Source organism: Cydia pomonella, chromosome 12, assembly GCF_033807575.1.
Source record: "Cydia pomonella isolate Wapato2018A chromosome 12, ilCydPomo1, whole genome shotgun sequence".
NCBI classification, from domain to species: domain Eukaryota; kingdom Metazoa; phylum Arthropoda; class Insecta; order Lepidoptera; family Tortricidae; genus Cydia; species Cydia pomonella.
Genome location: NC_084714.1, coordinates 11,373,486 through 11,393,963, shown reverse-complemented (window position 1 = coordinate 11,393,963; position 20,478 = coordinate 11,373,486). Strand labels below are relative to the sequence as shown.

At 39.0% G+C, this 20,478-nt stretch overlaps 1 protein-coding gene across 1 annotated transcript in view; it reads right to left on the bottom strand.

Annotated features, from left to right (window-relative positions):
• LOC133523578 (BAI1-associated protein 3) overlaps window positions 1-20,478 on the bottom strand; it is a 159,678-nt gene that overhangs the window by 84,758 nt on the left and 54,442 nt on the right. Inside the window, exons 5-8 of the mRNA XM_061859243.1 lie at window positions 17,888-18,080; window positions 15,763-15,982; window positions 2,884-3,109; window positions 1,067-1,245 (exon numbers count right to left, since the gene is read on the bottom strand). Of these exons, the coding sequence (XP_061715227.1) occupies window positions 1,067-1,245; window positions 2,884-3,109; window positions 15,763-15,982; window positions 17,888-18,080 (818 nt within the window). The remainder of the gene's footprint in view (window positions 1-1,066; window positions 1,246-2,883; window positions 3,110-15,762; window positions 15,983-17,887; window positions 18,081-20,478) is intronic.

Here is a 20,478-nt window from a genome sequence, read left to right as displayed (position 1 = left end):
CTCGTTAATACCCAAATTGGTGGGTATAAATAAACTATTTAGAGTGCTGAAAGGGGCATTGAATACTTTTGGACAAAAGCCGTTTCTAAAGGCCGAAATAATGTTTATCACTCTATAGATTTCGAAACAAAGTTAAAAAAAAATCGAAAGACTAGCCGTAGAATAAAGTATTAAAAAATACTTTGAACATGATCGATTGAGCAGTTTTTGAAAACCCCTTAATAAAAGGTCGTAAGCGCAGTGTAAACACGCACTTTTACGCTAAATGCAGTTATCTAGAACATCGATAGAACTTAAGTCCAATATTTTTGAAGTAAATACCTTCTTATTTAAAACAAAAACTTTAACTGCGCATTGTCACAAATTGCCTTTCACCGAATATTGTCATTTTTTTTTCAAAAATTAAGCATCCTATATGCTTTTTATAACGTAAATATTGTTAATACACGTTAACACTCTTCAATGGGAAAAAAATCTAAAATCTTTTTTATTTTTTTCTTAGCAATCGTTTTTATCTACCTACATGGGTATATACGGGTATGTATCGGGTGCTTTGCCCACTCATGTCCAGTCTTAACGCATGAACGTTCTTCTTCTTCGAACGAGCTTCGGTTTTCATAAAATATTAATGTTTAATTTTCTAGCAAGTTATGTATATAACATACAAGTAGGAATTAAGGCAAGTTGGAAACAAACTACAAGGTTGTAGTGAAATTGGATGGAATATTTCCCTTCCGTAAATAGTTCAAATAATCAATTTGATATTCTGCTATGCGCTACATTCATAGCCGATAACACATGTTTACGTCTACGAACACAAAACCCGCCTAGAGGGTCGCTGGCAATAAATGTCTTCATTTTTGGCTGTCATGTCTTAAGACAATAGTTTTTAAGCTCGTTGAACGGCGTCAGGAATTGGTCGTGGTTTCCGAGCTTTCTAGAGGTCACAAGTGTATTATTAAGACTTACGTCTGAGACTTCTCTCGTGAAGTATGACTATAGCTACGTCATGATTAAAACAAAAAGCTTTGATCGGATGTATGTAAGGAAAAATGTAACAACTTGCCTAAGAAATCATCCTGGCTGCCCTGACGCGCGCTCTGGCAGACCTGCTTGAAGAAGCGGCCGAGCCCGCGGACGCCGCGCACCTCGTTGAGCCGCGACACCGCGTCCAGCACCGAGCTCTCGTCGTCGTGGTCCCAGATGTCCAGGTGGAGGACGTCCGATGAAATGTCGTCTATGTCACTATGAGCATAATGAAATATTTGGATACAAAGTTAATGTGGTTAGGGCGTTGTTCATTCAGCAATTAGGGATAAATAATTAATTTTTATTTATTAGCAATACATTGAAGATGTGTAGTGATTTTATTTTAGCTTGGACTTATTGCATAAGTTCAATGTTAGACCAGCACCTGAACGAGTCGTTTCTTTTTGTATTAACCAGCTATGTGTACTCGTACATCTAGGTACTCTAAATAACTGGGTGCCTAGCCAAGGTGGCAATCGCTTGCGCCACGCCAAAATAACGCTTTGTGTCTCCCTATCACTCTTCCATATTAATGCGACAGTGACGGCAGCGTTTCGTTTGCTAAGAAGTTTAATAGAAATATTGTCTATTAGAATCAAAAATGAACATTCAAAATTAACCATTCGAATTGTACAAAATAACGGCCTCTGTTACTTAAACTGATAAATAAAACACAAGTAGTTATGCACACTAGTACTTTTGTTTTTCGCCACACATGTAACACTAGCTTTAGGTACTCGTGGAGTCCTGACATTGGACCCTCGGGCATCGCAGGTACCTACGGTGTAAACGGCATGTAAAATTAAAACGCCGCTACAGCGGGAGTTGTGTGAACTATTTAGTGCTGATTGATATATTACCTACAGATAATTTCTATATATAACAAATATTTGACTTAAGGCACCTACGCTACACTTAAGTGTAAAATGGAGCACGTAATACGGTTTGGATCGAAATGGTCCAAATACTCGAAATAATGACTCACGCTCTTTCGAATGTCGTCGAGCAATGGTACTCTATTCTAACCGATATGTTGAAGACATCTTTTAGAAACGATCTGAATACGCAGCCTCTTACAGCATTGTAGTGAATTTAAAGTATTATTGACTGAAGTTTTCTTTCCAACGATATATTACGACAAGCAATCATGTATATAAGATGCACATCCATTAGGGACAAGAATATAATATGGAAATTTAATTCTGCAAAAAATGATCATTTAATTTTATTTTAATAAGCTGACATAATGAGTTTTAGCTTTCAAGTACCATGTATACCTATTAAGGATCAAGCTAAAAGCCTGCCTAAGAAATCTGATAACATATTAGATTCAGGGCTTTCAACTAGGTAATTGAACTGCAAAAGACATGTAGGTGTACTAAGTTGTGTAATATTATTTCAGATACCTCTACATAATATTTATTTTTGTCATACTCCTGGATTGGTAGTTCAGGGTTATACAAATTTTGTGAGCTAAAGCAATGGTGTTTAATTTTTTTTACTGACGTCTTGTACACATAATAAAAATATAATGCATATAATAAAAATAAAATGAAAACATTTTAGTGGTTAAAAAATAACAGCAACGAAGAAACAAAAAACACACACGCACAATAGGGACAACATGGTGTAAGTCCAAAAGGGTTGTTGACTGTAATGTGCAAAATATATTTTTTTGCACCTTACAGCGGTTTACTAAGCAAGGGCTGGTTGCACCGACCACAATTGACGGACTGACCAACCTCATTCAGTAAACTATTAAACTTCCCATAAAATAAATTTTGCGTACACTTTAACGATCACAACGGTGTGGTTCAATTGACCCCAAATGATATAAAATTAAATCATACTAACAATTTAAAACTCTCATTCCATTTAGGCGACAGCGTGTGTGGCCTCACGCTAGTGGCTCTGATGTATCTCGCAGGCAGCCGGCCCAGGCTATCGCGCTGCTGACGTCCATCGCGGCGCTTGAAGCTGAGCCGGAAGCCGTGCTTGCGGCCCTCATCCTCGGAGGCGCGCGGGGACGCCGGTAGGGACGCCGGCTGGATGCCCAGCATGCAGTAGGGGTCGCTGAACCCTGGACATAATGGAGACTATTTAATATGTTACCGAAATGGAATGATATAAATATGTGTTTGAGTTCTCGTAGTACAAGTATGGAGTTACAGGCGTACATAGGCTACGCAGACTGCTTATCATCAAGCGGGCCGTATGCTTGGTTGCCACCGATGTAGAATAAAAAAAAAAACAATAGGCGACAGCATTTAATGCTATAAGTAGGTAAAAGTATTTTCATATCAACTTAGTTAAAGTCAACTACTTATAATTCAGAAACCCGTGATAAGACATTGTCTTATGAAAATTGATATTTTTACCGTGCATAAATAGTCGTCGTTTATGTTTCATCGACCGCGTACTTTGCATATACCCACTACCCAATAGCATATTGATGTGCAAATCCCGCTTTGGTGGTAGATAATACAGAATGAGTCCTGGAGAATAGTACTGTAAAAACGAAAATTGGAATACTTAGGTATGAACATTGTGAGTGCCAAGTTTCATGCTCCGGATGTCCGGATGGGACTATACTTTTGTGTTAGGGAAATAAGCCGGACGAAATAACGTAGGCACGTATAATTTACCAGTGTTTAAAAATAAATATCACGTGACTAATAACAATTAAGTTATTATGATGTTTTCGCCTATAATTTTGGCTACCTTACAGAGAGCATACCTAGTCAATAAATTTTTGATAATCACCCCATACTCGTGTCGCGCACTCAATTATGTTACGGAACTTCGTTAATAATAATTAAACCATGTCACAGTCGTTAGCCTTGAACTTTAAGGTATTAAGATCATTTGATGGTATCCTTCGCTTAAACGTGAACAAATAAATAAAGCGCATGTGCTCACGTCGGCCCTCGATCCTAATACTTAAACAATAGCTAGGGCACCCATTCATAGTAGAGGCTTCAATAGTACAGGCTTGCTTCTCTCAGATCAAATGCTTTAAACAAAAATAGATAACTAAATTCGTGATGCTTGTACCGTGATTCGATCGAAAATGAACTTTGACCAATTTATGTATATTACACGTATTATGAGACCATGCGACATTAATTTAAATTTGAAATACTGGATTTGTTAGCATTGCGCTATGATAAAAATAATTGGAGTCTAACTTAAAAAAAAACAAGTGCTAAGGATAATGATATTAATGATATTGATGAAATTTGGTTGATACATTTTTATTTTATTTAAGTGTATAAAAACAGTAACATTTGTAAACGGAAAACAGCATATTACATGTACCTATACATTGACATGTGATTGACATATATCTAAGGAAGGGCCTTACGGGCACTAATAATGGTGCTAGTTCAGTGGTGTCACTCACGAATCCGATCCAACCGTACAGTCTAACGCAACTGCAACCAATCGCGCGCGTGATGCGAACTTATCAACCAATCGCATTGTGGAGTTAGACTGCACGATTGGCTCGAATTCGTGTGCGTGACACCGCTGTACTGGCCCCATTCGTATTGCCCGTAAGGCCCGTCCTTAGATATATGTCAATGCATGTATATGTATTTTCATTACATTTTGTTTCATCATGCCATCAACTATGTAGTATAAAAACGTTTTGTTAAATTTCGAGCGAATAATTGAAAAACGTTCAACTTCGAAAACATTTCGAAAACTGTTGTAACAAGGCTTCGTAAAGGGAAATTTGATTTTTACTTTCGTTTGCCTTTTACAACGACTTTTCAATTATGATCTATGCCAAGAGGGAGAGTATTGCCATTAATAAATTCTATATATCGAGGGCTTCATGCTAAAGGGGCGTATAAGCAAGAACCCTACTTTTCAGGAGACACAAAAAACTGAATAACTTTTGTTACAATGTACCGATTGTTGTAAAATTTTGCATAGAGTATTTAAATTGCTATCTTTTTCATGTGTCATGCCTAGTTTCGTTCTACGTATTCTAAAAAGCAGTAATTATGTAGTTACGCCTCTTTACCACGACAGTAATTTCCGACATTAAGGTTGAAATTTATTGAAAAATACTTGAGATTTATGGTCGTATAATTCATTTTTTTTTCTATTCGATAATTTAATCACGAAAGGTGGAAATACTGTTAATAATTCGAAATAATTTAATTTTACAGTCATTTAGTCATCATTGTGTAGTTTCTTCTATTTTTTCTGATTTTTATACGCCCGTCTGGGCTGACGAATCTATCGTGTAAGTATCCTTTATTTGTGGTCGTATAATAGGGCGCCATATTATATTTTGAGTAAATATTCATAACTTCATCTAGATTTTACCATTTAAATGATTCCTGATGGTTTTGATAGTGTCACAACTGTCCCCGAGATTAAGCAGTGTCGACTCGAGCTAGTTACCGATTGGGTAAGTAACTGTTTTGAATTGCCACTTTGAGCATTTCAGTGTTTCAATAGCCTCCGTGGTCTAGTGGTTAGAGCGGTTGTCTTTCGATTCGGAGGTTCCGGGTTCGAATCCCGGTGGGGACACTGTCAAGCAAAAGTCGCTTTGTGACTTTGTGAGACTATTCCCGGTTTGGCTAGGACATTGCAGGCTGAATCATCTGATTGTCCGAAAAGTAAGATGATTCTGTGCTTCGGAAGGCACGGTGTAAAGTCGTTGGTCCCGGCTGCTATCTATCCGGTGGTGCTCGTCATGAGAGCCATGTCAGAGGCCTTTGGCGGCTCAATAACTCTAACACCAGGGTTTTTAAGGTACATCAATCTTACAAACCACACGATAAGAAGAACTGTTTCAAAAGACAATCACGCCGCTTATTCTGATTTTCGCCTCTAATAGCAGTCGTTTAGCCCTTCGGTGGGAGTTAGAGTTAAGACGTGTGGACTTACTTAAGAAAACAGACTTAACTGAATTCCAATAAGATCATTTTTACTATTTGTGATAGTAGGTAAATGGTAGTCACTCAAAAGTCGAGTAGTACAAAACGATTATATAGAAAAGAATTGAAATCGATAGTGAAGGATGCATGGAAATTGCTAAGACAACACAATGACAGCTTTACTAAAAAAGCAGTCAAGAAACAATCAAACGATTATATTTAGAGTGCATTAACTAAAACAAAAGGTTAAAACGTATCAAAACTTGTATTCGGATAATAAACATTACTCCTTCTTTAATGGTACCACTGGTAACAAAATTATAACTATCTTAAACAATAAAATATTAATCAACACTTCTAAACAAATAAATACGACATCATTTATCATCATTTCATAAAAAGAAACAATATTAAATCTTCTGTACTAATAAACTTAAAAGTAGTTTAGCTAACAACTTAACCCACTTACGTCTCCATCAAATTATAACAGAGGAATGTTCCACTTAAGAATTACAACCACCCCGACGGAGGACGAGTGGCTACAGACATATGAGGTAATCAGCCCGCAGCGCACGGAGTGGGCCTTAAATAGCTTTGACTCCTTCAAATCTCCAGGAATGGATGGGATCTTCCCTGCGCTTCTTAAATGGGGCGGGAAGCATCTCACTCTGAAGCTGACCATCGTTCTGCGCGCCTGTCTGGCTCACAGGTACGTGCCGAAGCAATGGAGGGAGGTCAAGGATATCTTCATACCGAAACCAGGTAAAAGCGACTACTCGGACCCCAAATCCTTCAGGCCCATCAGCCTGACCTCTTTCATGTTGAAAACATTAGAGCGGTTGTGTGACAGATATCTTAGAGAGAGGGTGCTAATTCATGTACCCTTGCATCCAAACCAACATGCCTACAGCCCTGGCAAATCTACAGAATCGGCACTTTATGCAGTAGTAAGTAAAATTGAGTTGGCGATCAAAAACAGATCCATGTGCTTAGGAACCTTCATAGGTATAGAAGGGGCTTTCGACAGGACCAGGTTCAGCAGCATTACAGCAGCACTGGTAAGACATGGCGCGAATGCAGTTATGACAGAATGGATAAACAATATGTTGAGCCAACGAACCATCAAACTCGGGACGGGCGAAACACAGCAGGCATTAGTGGCAAAAGGATGCCCCCAAGGAGGAGTCCTATCGCCACTACTATGGAACCTTGTGGTGAATGACCTGATCACCACACTAAACAATAATCACTATTACACAATCGTCTATGCTGACGACATAGTGATACTGACGAGCGGCAATCATGAAGGTACGGTATGCGATGTTACCCGCCCTGCACTAGCCATCGTGGAGCGCTGGTGTTTTAACAACGAACTCTCAGTCAATCCCAACAAAACTGAGCTGGTTATGTTCACCAACAAACGCAACTTGGGAAACTTCCGCCTTCCCAAACTGTTCGACACTGAACTCCTACTATCTGCGGAGGTAAAGTATTTAGGGGTAATACTTGACAGCAAATTGAATTGGAGCAATCACTTAAACGGCAAAATTGACAAAGCCACAGTCGTATTCTGGCAATGTCGTAGAATGGTGGGTAGAACCTGGGGGCTACCCCCAAAGATAACTCTATGGCTTTACCAGGCAGTCATACGACCAATAATAAGCTACGGTGCGATAGTTTGGTGGCCACGCACCAAACTATCCATAGTTGAAGCTAAACTACAACATCTCCAGAGTTTGGCCTGTATGGCGACCACGGGCTGCATTAGGACAATACCAACCGCGGCCCTGGAAGCCTTACTGGGCCTGCCGCCGCTGCACCTTTTTATACAACAGGGAGCGCTAGCTACGGCCGTACGTCTCAAAAAATCTAATCTCTGGACCTAGGGTACCACACACCGAGATCCTCTACGAGGCGATAGGTAAGGAACCGCTAATAGAAGCGGTGACTGACAGGATACCCAGACAATTCGTCTTCGACAAGAAATACAAGATACAGTTACACGAAGAACCTCGTGAAGGACTTAACCCAAGAGAGCTGAGAATCTTCACGGATGGATCAAAGACAAGGTCAGGCACTGGCGCTGGAGTATTCGCACAGGACCTAAACATACATATCTCAACACCACTAGGTGCCCACAACACAGTCTTCCAGGCAGAATGTATGGGCATCATAATGGCAGCACACGCAATCGCCTCAAGGAAAGTATTGGACTACCCCATCCGCATACTCTCTGATAGTCAGTCAGTACTACAAGCTCTGCAAAGTTATACTTTGACCTCAGGGCTAATCTACGAATGCCACAAAGCTCTGTCAGAGGTAAGCACCTCCACCAGCGTAACTCTGCAGTGGATCAAGGGACACAGCAACTCGCGAGGGAACGATGCGGCCGACATATTGGCGAGAGGAGGCTCGGAACTGAGGGTGGCAGGACCGGAGCCAATTATACCTCTGCCTTATGCCTGGCTCCGGAACATGCTGTGACACAACACCAAGGTTAAACACCAACAGTACTGGTCTAACCTAGGCACGTGCAGGCAGGCGAAGGAAGCCCTCCCGACAATCGGTCCCGGTTTGTCGAGGAGGCTGAGACAGCTGAAGAGGCCACAGCTCCGGTTTTTCACTGGGGCCATAACCGGCCACGCCCCACTAAACAAACACCTACTAACCCAACGTGTTACAGATAGCCCCCTCTGCAGAGCGTACATGGAGGCAGAGGAGACAGTCGCCCACGTCATTCTTGAATGCCCAGGGCAGAGCCATCAGCATCAGAGCGCTCCACTTCATTGTTATTATTCGCACGAGATGCACACTATACTGTAACGCACTAGACACTGACTGAGACACAGGCGGCCCTAGTGCACTTACCCACTTGACAGAAAGGGATAGCAATATGCGGCAATCAAGGACGCTGTCTCCGCGCCCCTTTGGCCCGGCATTATTTGAAGACCAACGTAATTTTTGTAAGGTCGTATGTTCATACGCCTCTTTGCCGCGACGCACTTTGAGGATAGTTGGTAAAAGTTTATGGACGTATGTATGTACGCCTATATAGCGTGACACTATTTCGTAGTTCGCACTGTCACGTGAGAGAAGTATGTACGTACGCCTTTATACTCCGATGCATATTGGGGACTGAATGAAAATATCGCTTATACGCCTTTAGTACGCCTTTTTGGAACGACATTAAAATGATGACTGTCAGTTATACGCCAAATGATTTTTTAATTATTTAATTAACTAATTGTTATGATAAAATTATGAAAAAAATTGTGCTTACGTATTGTTACAAGACGAATACGATGCCGTTAAAAACGAAAAATGGCATTTTTGCGTATACGCCCCTTTGGCCTGAAGCCCTCGATATGTTTGTCATTAACAATTAAGAGCTATTACGGACTGCCGACTGGTAGCCGGCGACTGTGACTTCATATAGTTTGTATATATGTGTAGGCGTTTACGCACTTAGTCGCCAGTCGCCCAGTGGCGCTGGCGACCACTAGGAACACGGAGACAAATGGAAGTGTTCACATTGTGAGCAACTGTCGAGACGACAAATTTGTATCTGTTACTCTCTCGAACGGTAGCGGCCCGCCTTAAGGAGCGCTTGTGCAGTGCACTCCCATAATTAATCATAATGAAATTATAGTATCTACTACTTATTCATTATTAATGTTTCTATGGTAAACAAGTCAATAATAGTTAAATAAGTAATTATTATTCATTAGCATATGGCTACTCGCCTACTGCTATAATTTCATACGTAACGCGCGAAGCGGAGCGCTTTGGATTGCGCTCCTATAAAAAAAGATTTAGTACATTGAATCAATAGGAAATTTCATACGAGCGAAAGAGAAGTTTCGCCACAGTTCCGCACGTGAAACAGAAGATGTTCTATGGAGAAAGACGTAAAATTGGAGCGGTGCGCCTAGCGCCTAGCCCGCTCGACGAATGCGCGCGCACTCCGCGCGCCATGTTGTCATGTGTTTGCAAATACGCGCGGGAATGCAATTTTGACTGTTTTCATTCTAAATAATTAGACAAGAATTCAAAAAGTGAGTGCAGATAATTTGTTTGTGGTAGTGTTTAAAAATAAATAAATATAACGTGACATTCATATAAGAATGTGAAAAAACTTAGCAAAATTGACTCGAATTAGATACAAAAGGACGACCTTCAACTTTCGTAAAAATGATTGGACCGAAACTGGTGTGTTAACAATTTAGCACTTATTTCCATAAAATAAAATAAAAACATTCATATATTCATTCATGATATTCGTAAAGCATTATATTCCATTGCACATAGGTACTTACCCAAAATCTAAAGAGAGTTCAATGACCGGGTGGACGAAAACCGATCTCTATATTGGTATTTTGCGACGGTTAATAGATTTTGTAGTTTTAGTTTTCCTTTAATCCAAGTGACCACCCGTAATTTTTAGTCGCCAGCCGCCGCTGCTCTCGAACATAGTTGTGGAGAGCAACTGTTTATTTTAGTGATGCTTGCTTGGTCTCCTGGCCCTAGTTGCTTATATTTTGGACAGACCAACGGCCCGATTCGAAGAATGATTAAGACACGTTTAAGATCTTGGAAAGATCTTTAAAAGATCGATAACTAAGCGACATGTTGACACTGACGTTTATTTTGATTCCGCTGTGATCCCAATAAGATCTATCTACGATATTTCTAACGACAAAGTTACATTGTTTACCCGAATCGAGCTGCTTCTGTCAATTATACGACATACAAACGATATCTAAATGAGAACTTCTCTAAACCAGAACTTATCGTTATCGTATCTCATTCTCATCTCACCGACGACTAGTAGACAGCGTGTAACGGCTCTAAATGTCGATGTGGGTGAAGTTGTGGGTAGTTGCTACTACAGTCGCCATCAGATATATCGGAGTAGCCAAAGTGCTAAAAATATCTAAACATGCACTTTAATGTCTTGATAATAGAGGTTTTGTTCAGATATTTGTAAACACTTTGGCCGCTCCGATATATCTGATGGTGACTGTACAATATATGAGCTTACCTACATAAAGCAACTAGCTTCAGCTGTTGGTGTTTTAACAAAAACATGAGTTTAAAGTGGAAAATCAAAGTGAACATGATGCAACCTGGTTCTGAAATGTTCTCGGAAATTGTATTACATGCGCTGGAGCGAGGTAAACAAATATTAATATGCACTGGGAAACCGCTTATTTTATAAATTATAAAAGTGGTTTACAGGAATCTCATTGAATTTGAATAAATATTAATAGTCGTTGCAATATTTTCAGTTGAAATCATGCTTCAAAGTAAATTTTGCATGCATTTAAAGTAGGGAAGTCACAAACAGTGTCAGATCTTTCTACGAACTGTTTGGAACGTACCCGTACGCGTAGCCAACGTGCCAATCGTTAACGCTCCCTAGCGAACGAAACGCAACTCTCACTGTCGCACTAATATGGAAGGGTGATAGAGAGAGATGACTAAGCTACGCTACGGAGCGTTAACTAACTGGAACGATGGCTAATCCAGTGAACTGTAGGGGCTAGCAAAGTACCCCTATTTATTGGCACGAAGATTCACAAGCAAATTCGAACGTGCACTGATTAACTGACATAAAACCGATATTAGATTTATATTGGAATCATATAGTTAGCTGTCATTCGCGCGTTCATTTCGCTCAGACTTGTCCGCACAAGTATTAGTGCAAGCGAGACGCCGGCGCTAATGACAACTATCTCATATGATTCCAATATCTTTCTGATATCGGTTTGATGTAAGTGCACGTTCAATTTGGCCTATCACTAATTGTGGCCCTCCAACGCACACAGGCAGCATAGCCTAAGAGTTCTGAAGAAAATATCTTTAAAATAAAAATAATAAGTAACAGGGTGCTTTGACAAGATGGCAATCGTTCACATTCGTAGCGCAGTAATCTCTCTCTATCACTCTTCTATATTAGTGCGACAAAGACAGTTGCGTTTCGTTCGCTACGGAGCATGAACGATTGGCATGTTGTCTACGCACCCTTCTCTACAAGTGTGTGTCAGTCGCCATCACAAATATGTATCTAGGCAATATAGCTCTGCACATTATTTCATTGCTATACATTTTTAATAATATTGTTGTTTAATGTATCTAATGTATTGGTCTTGATTGCAAAACTTTATATCTGCCCAAGTCTATAAGTATTTCTTTTGTAAATGTCCTTGCATACTATTTCCTACAACTAATACATTTTCTGCCACTCACGAGGTAAATATCAAGAAAAGCTCTGTTCTCGTTTGAATTCTCAAAGAACAAAACGAACAGCCGACATCTACATATTTATAATTTTCGAATATAATGTGAGGCCGAGGTAAAGGTAGGATTTTACCTTGCATCACAGATCACTTACCTACTGGATGAAGATTGTACAACACTCTTAACTATCATTCATGGACCTTCTCTTGCGGTACTAGGGTTAACTAAGGTCAATGTGGAGAAGACCATCTACAAGCTGTTTTGTTGCTTTTATGTCTTGCTTTGTACACATACTCCACTTAGGGACGTAATTATACAAATAGAGAGTTGATGCCCTATGACAGTCTTAGCAACCAAACATTTTATATGCCGGTCTTCTCCACATTGATCTTAATAGTTTTCATACGCAGTCATATTTATGACATGTTTGTGTCGAAATCGAAATGTTTGCATAATATTGATTTATTGAATATTAGTAGTAGTAGTAAAACACTTTATTGTACAAAAAGAAACATAAAATAGGAAAAAACACACATCATTCAGGGATCTCTCCCAGTTAACCTAATAAATAATATTAATATAAAATAATAATTCAGCCTATATACGTCCCACTGCTGGGCACAGGCCTCCTCTCATGAGCGCGAGGGCTCGGGCTATAGTCTCCACGCTAGCCTAATGCGGATTGGGGACTTCACATTCACCTTTGAATTTCTTCGCAGATTTATGCAGGTTTTCTCACGATGTTTTCCTTCACCGTAAACTTCACTTCACTTTTTGGTTTATATTAATAAATAATGCTAATATTAGACAAACATGGATATAAAATCGCCTATGTTACAGTATTTTTCAAACATCATGGGTACGGTGACAGATGTCATCTCACTACATTTAAGCAAGATTTTGCGTTTTAAGGTTATAAGTTTTATGGGGATGACATCTGTCACCGTGCCTATGCTGTTTTAAAAATACTATAATTTACCTATGCTTCATATTGCGGAGTCTCTGTGCAGCGGTCTATGCCCGGCACGTAACCGACCCCTGGCTGGGCCGTAGAGTGGGAGACTCTGTAAAGATCACTCCACCCATACATCCTACCGAACTTCAATGGAAATAGAGGAACGGTTTTCTTTTCTTTCCTGCGACGAACGCAGATGGAATTGTAATTCTGTATCGAATGCTTCTTTTAAAATAAAAAAAATCCAATTTAACTAAGTACGCTTGAACAAAACTTCAAAGCAATAAAATAAAAATTATACCAGCATTCTGTAAATAGAGTACTTATATTATTCAAATAAAGTATACGCGATCAAAACATATAATTACGTTGATTTTATTGTAATCATAATCATTACGGTAAATACTCAATAATATACATTCGATATTTCAAATTTCAAAAGTAAAATATGTACTTCTTTGGGTAGGTAACTACTTACTCTAAGTCTGATCATTACATTTGATATCGATGTACAATTTAAATTGGATATCAAAACATTGCGACCTAGTTGTTATCTGGACCTATTTCTCATCTTACTATTCGCAGGCGAGCATTTGACAGACCAGTTTGTATAATTATAACTTCAAGATGCGATAAAGCACAAACAATTTTCTTCGTCATTCTTTTAATTCATCGTTCTTGTGTGCTGGTGTTGTACTCCCTGTCTGAAAGGCGTATTCCCATTTTAACATATTCGTAGACACGAATGCTATATCATGCACGGAGTTTTTTGTTTTCTTTGGCCTATGTTCCTATGGCCGCCAACGTGTTCATAATACATAAGTAGGTTAAGAATTAAGTTAGTTATTTTTTTCAACCATAAACGTCACTTTTGACACTTGATCTTGATCAGATCCATACCTAATCAAGATCTAATTCTTAACCTCTTATTAAAATCAAAATATGCATGTAAGTCTCTTTTAAGCAAAAGTGAAAAATGCTGTTACTGCCAGTGACCTTCATCATTGGCTCTATCGTCACTTGCCATCAAGCGACAGGATTGTACCCTAGTTACCCCATCACTTTAAACTATTTAGATCATTCTTGCAGGCTGTAATAAAAAAACACACACATTTGGTAAGAATATCGAGGCCGCATATGTACCGGTTTGCCTCAGGGCCTTGTCTATTGGGATTATGGGAATAGTAACCATGATCTATCATAGTTAGGGATGCACATCGAGTCCGGTGTAAGCCGTCCGTGCTGTCTATCTATTTGCATCTAAATGAACAGCGCGGCAGCCTCGTTCTGGCCTTCATGTTTCCTTTTTACCACACGTTAACGTCCATAACGGAAAAAGATTAAAATAAATACCTCTGCTGCAACTCGTTGCCCGCTGCTCGTATGAAATGTAAAAATACTACAAATAAATATTTTTGAGTAATAATGCTGTGCTGCGAACTCTGAACAATATATTTGTTATTGATAAATGTTTAAACGAAATGAAATTTAAGATTAAAAAGAATAGGTATAGGTATCCCTCGATTCCCTATAACAGAGCTGATATCAGGTAAATTTTCGATTTAGACTCGAAGAGTGGAAAAAGTTCATATAGTATTAGCTCAATTACTTATATATATTTTTCGGTCAATGTGGTGGTATTACGTTTGCCGAGCATGTACTACGAAAGCATTTAACTATATTTTCCTACTCCTCTACTGTTATCTGTCATTTATGCATTCATTAACACGAATATAAGAACATACATAAAAGGTTTCAAGAAAAGTCTATATTGTCTATTGCTCATAAAAGCTCTTGTACTTTTAATCGCTATAACGTTACTGCGATTAATGCCTACCAACCTAACAAAACCAAAACGAATACAGTTTTAAACTAAGTGCATTGCTGCCAACTTACAAAATATTCATTTGGTTGCATAGTAAAAATAATTACTTCATAAGTCAGAAACACGCATGTGACACCCGTAATATAGCAACACCCATAAACTACGAAGACCGCTTAGCGTTGCTTGTTAGTCTCCGTAGGCTACGGTGGGCAAAATTGAGGAACTGTCCAAAAATTTAATTTAGCAAGTAGCAAGTACTCACACACACAGGGCCTCATGAGTTACGAGGTGTCGCTGACCGGCCGGCCACGGCCCGGGGCGGGCTGGGCGCGTAACAAGGTATGCTCGCGCGTCTTGGCTATATACTTTTGCTTTGTTTACCTAAATTAAGATTTATTTTTGTTGACTCGTAGGAAAAATATTGTATGCAACGTTGTATAAGTAGGTCAAAAAATTTCAGATTTTCAGATTTCAGATTTTTATTCATAAAACATAGTATTTTACATGTCAAAATTAGGTTAGTACATAAAACAATTTCTTTACAGAAAATTAGGCACATAAGTTAAGTAGGCGTTTAACAGGTACATACATATTATTTTTAATGCCTGCAAGTATTATTTTCTAAGTATTAGGTATGCTCGTGGCGTGTTCCTTTACAATGTTCGCCTACGCCTTCGGCTCCGGCTCACATTGTAACTCACGCTACTCGCCTTTTTTGACCCTTCTTATACAACTGTTGCATAAAATACTATTAAGTACTTCATCTTTACTGGTCCTTTTGAGTGTCAATGACCGTAAAAATAATATTTGTGACTAACCGTTTGCATCTTTGGCCTCCAAGCCATCGGCTTCGATGACCGTGCAGCCGAGTACAACCGTGGGCGGGCGCTCGCTGCCCGCCGCCATGATCGCTCGAGCGTGTACCTCGGGCGCGACCCTGAACGCGCGCCGGGCGTACTCTATCATATCTTCTTTGTAGGCCGCGAACTGCCCGTCCGGGGCCGGCGCCCCCACTGCGTTCTCGATGCAATATAACACCTGAAACAAACATGCTTGTAGCAGCTGTCGGACAGCTGGCGATTAGCAAAAAATCACGTACAAGCTTTTTTGATTCAGCTCTTAGATTAAAAATTTTAATCTCACTAGCTCACAAGCAATGTGGATTTTAAATCAAACTGAAAATATTATGTACATCTAGTTACTGTATGTACTCGTAGTTCTGTAAAAAAAATGTTCAGTGCCGATTCTTACTTCCAGTCTGATGATAAAAAATGTACCAATATTTATTCGTCACGATAAATTACCATTCTGTGTCACGCTCAGTAAACATATATAAATCGATACAAGTCTTGATGATACAGCTAGGATATTTTGAGACATGTTAAGTATCAGGACAAGAACAAACAATTGAAATAAGAAGAAATCTGTAACTGATAAAGTTCTTTGTAGCTGCAATATTTTAAAACGCTCTTTTGTCCTCGCAGAAAGCCCCGGCCAAGTGCAAAATCACAAGCTCCTCACAGAAAGTTCAATACCACTCGGCCGGTAACCACTCCACTCGTGCCGTTAAGCCTAAGCCCCATTCTAGTTAGTGTTGGGTTGGGAGTAAAAGCGGCGACAAATAAATATTAGGTTTATTCCGCGATGCTGTCGGTACGAGACATGTGAAAATAGGGGCAGAAGTTTTTTACACTTGGAGGATTTAACAACTGGAGACGCCTTGTCTGTCATTTTCTGTACAAATCAGTCTGACGGATTTTTGCGAGGGAGGGGCACGTCAAATGTGAACACGGCTATTTGTACGTAATGTACAAATAGCCATGTCAGATAAACGTCAGTCCATACAATATATATGACCATTGGCCCAGGTTTACGACACAGGGGTAAGCTCTAAAATGCGACTCCGGTTATTAAATCCTTCAAATTTACTATAACTATGTAAACTTATTGATAGCAAATATTTTGCTTGGAAATTTAGAGAAACTATAATTTGTACTTGAAATTAGATTGACAAAAGATTGCCGTCTGTACAAATATATGAAAGTAAAGTTTGTATGTACTAGATATAGTATATACCAAATACGGTTTTGTAAATAAGTATGTTCAGATTTAAAAATATTACCTATAGTTATTACGAATTCGAATAGAGTAGGTACTTTAGGTTTATTTACGAGATATTTGAGCCTTTTAGCACATACAATCATTTGAGACTAGACAGAAACTTCACTCACAAAGATGGCACCGGCTTCATAAAACAAATTTCGTGACCTTACACGGATGTAGAAAACAATTAGTACGTCACGCAGTCACAGGTAAAGCTTGAGGTAGCTCTCGCTAATAAAAAAATGGCAACGTAAAGGAATGTGTGCTAGGAAGGAAGAGGTGAGACTGGGACTCGCGTGCCTGGAGACCGTTAGCGTTGGCAGGGTTAACGACAACTTATTTAATAAGATATAACAACACACTTAATTGATCTTTGATAGACCTTATATTTTTGTAATAAGGCATAGAAATGATTATAGTTGTGCCATTCTCGAGAATGTTCTCCGTTTATAATGGGGAAAATTCCCCATAGGTACCAAACGGAGAATGTCCTCGAGAACGACACAACTATACAAATGATCATTTCATTTTGTTGACGTGGATAACCTAACAATCTAAAAACCTAATATACTCGAAAAACGGCTATTTGAAACCAACAAGAAATGAGAATTATACTTTAAAAAATGCATTGCTATGTAAAATACGAATGATCATCAAACGAGCACCGATTAGTCAATAGTCACGCACGAGGTTGACTACCCATACGCGACTAGTGACCTGAAAAAGGTCATGCTAACTGATAGCCGCAAATTACTATGTTGTGTGCTACATTACATACAACGTACGTAGATACTTGGCATCATATGTTAAAGTGGATGTTATAATACTTAATTTGAATACCTCTGTATAAAGATGCTCATGCTCCTTGTGAGACAGTTGGGCCGAAACGCTAGGCAGGCCGAGCTCATGCGGCGCGGGCGGCGGCCGTTCGGCCCGCGCCTCGGCGAGCCGCAACGCCGCCAACCGACGATTCTCCTGCCTCCACGATAGTGCCGTGAACGCCTCGAAGTATGAACCGTCTGTTTCTTTTACCCTGTACAAAATGGATTCTTAGATTAAGTGAGTCATAAGGAGCGATATACAGATTTTGAATGTCTGTTAAGTACGGTTTTCACATGTTGAATAAAGTTCTATGGACGCTTTGCCCCTGGTAGATAGGTTACATAATATGTACCTATGACATATGTGCCAAGTATGCGACAAACTTAGAACAATATGTCTTTTTAACAGCGGAGATATTACAAAAAGAAATTGAACTGCCAGACTGGTGCCAGAGGCAGAGTGAATATTGAAATAAATGGTTTCACTATTTGACGTTAGATACCAATCGTTACCTAATGCGAGCGACCCAGAGCAATTTGTGGTATTTTCGATTTGAATCTGTCGAGCAAACTTTATGCAACCATTTAGTAATTCCCTAGTTCAGAAGCTCAACCATTGTAAATTAACACAAATCGGCCTGGGCGTCGACTAGTATCTGCAGTATCTGCACATATAAACAAGACTAAGTTCTGAGTAGGTAATTTTTTAACGCGATGAACAATTGAAAAAAATAAGTTAAATGAAATTTCTTAGAAGTTGTACTTGGCAGATTTATCTACCTTGTTAAAGAACGTCATTTATTTGTTCAGTAAGCGATATAAAAGTTTGATCAACGATGAACTTTTAACTAGAAGAAGTTATACACGATGGCTTCATTATCGGTGCAAATATGAGCAAATGTAACAGGTATTTTATTTAAAATAAAATGAATCGAGAGCTGTCGCTCTCGAAAAATAAATATATACCTATACGTAAATATATACCTATACGTGAGTGCACTCATGAAAATTTTATGATAAGAGCATGTTTCCTGATACCGTAGTGGGAGTGCTGTTTTACATTCTATTACGATTACGACACGTTCCTCAGTGGGCTCACTTGCACCAAGATTATGTAGGAAGTAGATAAATAAGCGTACCAATAATTTATAGCAAAAATAAATGGCAAGTTTGGGTATGGGTCAAATTCGCTTAACACAATATAAACCGCACCGCTGTCATGTAAGTACCTGTACCTGACTTACGGAGCTTTAGGTATCATATTACAGAATAACAACAACTATGTTTACATTGAATACCAGCCCTATAATACTATTACTATACATATGTCGCGAACGTATTGCGAACCGGCTAATATTTGCCAACGTCATGGAGTAGATGGCGCTAGTAGTCACGTTTAAGTTAAAAGTTTTTTGGCTGAAGTTGAGAGGGTAGATGAGAACGACAGTAGGAAAAAGGAGGTTGTGTGGAACAAATCTACGGCGGAGTGATATTTGCTTTTAGATCAAGTCAAGGACGTTCTCATGGTGTTATTAGAATAATGATGTGTCTCTTGTTGATTGTGACCAACGTTACCAGTTCTCAGAGTGAACAGTGATCCAGTGAGGCTAATATGAACTTAAAGTAAACTTTGTGTGAGGAAAGGGGTCGCTATAAGGGGAGGTTTGGAGGCGACTGTTAAGCTCAAGAAACCAGGTGGATAATCATGTGAAACTCATTTACATGCAGGTAATAAAGTCGGACACCAGCACAACTCATATCGTCATCTCACTAACGTCCAGGCCTCGTATAGGTATGTAGTATGTTTACATATCGCTTTCCAGTATCCGTAAAAGCATTAGCTCATTCGATAGGTTAATAAGTATGGTGAGCTTGACGACATGGTGGAGCATGCTGGGAATTTTTATTCACATGTACTGTCATCATCATCAAAAGTAACATATGTTTCTCTCTAACAGATGAAAAGTCAATTTATTTACGCGCGTACAACTACAAAGCTGCATTTTTTGGTTTATTTAATTCAATTTAATGTTTTATTTCAACCATGAAGCTCATATTTATGTAACCCTTTTCTTGCAAAAAGGTATCCAGCAGGCGAATGTTAGTGGTTCACCTGAGCACATCAGCAATTGAGTACCTACATTTTAACTGAACATTCTTGCTCTTTAATACCTATACAAGAGATTGCAAGTGTCAGTAGGTATCATAATATAGTTTATAAAAAGCAGATATCTAAATACATACTTTCACGATTATTAATATTTTGCGACAAAGGGTAGTCTGAATTAAAAGGCTCTCTTTAATCTTTGAAAACAGTGTGTTAATTAGCCCTAAAGCAGCAATAAGCAGTGAAATGGAATTTCAAGTGATGGTTTGATATTTGAAAGGATTCATTTATATTTTTTATATTTAAGACCCAGTATTTGTCACCGATTGATGTGATAAAAATGTTTGTGTTTCACCAGAGCAGCAAAGTTTGTTTTCAACTCACGTGACTTGAAACCCTCGGAACGCTCAAGATTCTACTTTTTTAACCACTCGCTACGCTCATGGTTATGTGTGACGTTGCTAAACAGATTCAACATTTCTATGTTAAAAGAATTCTCATTC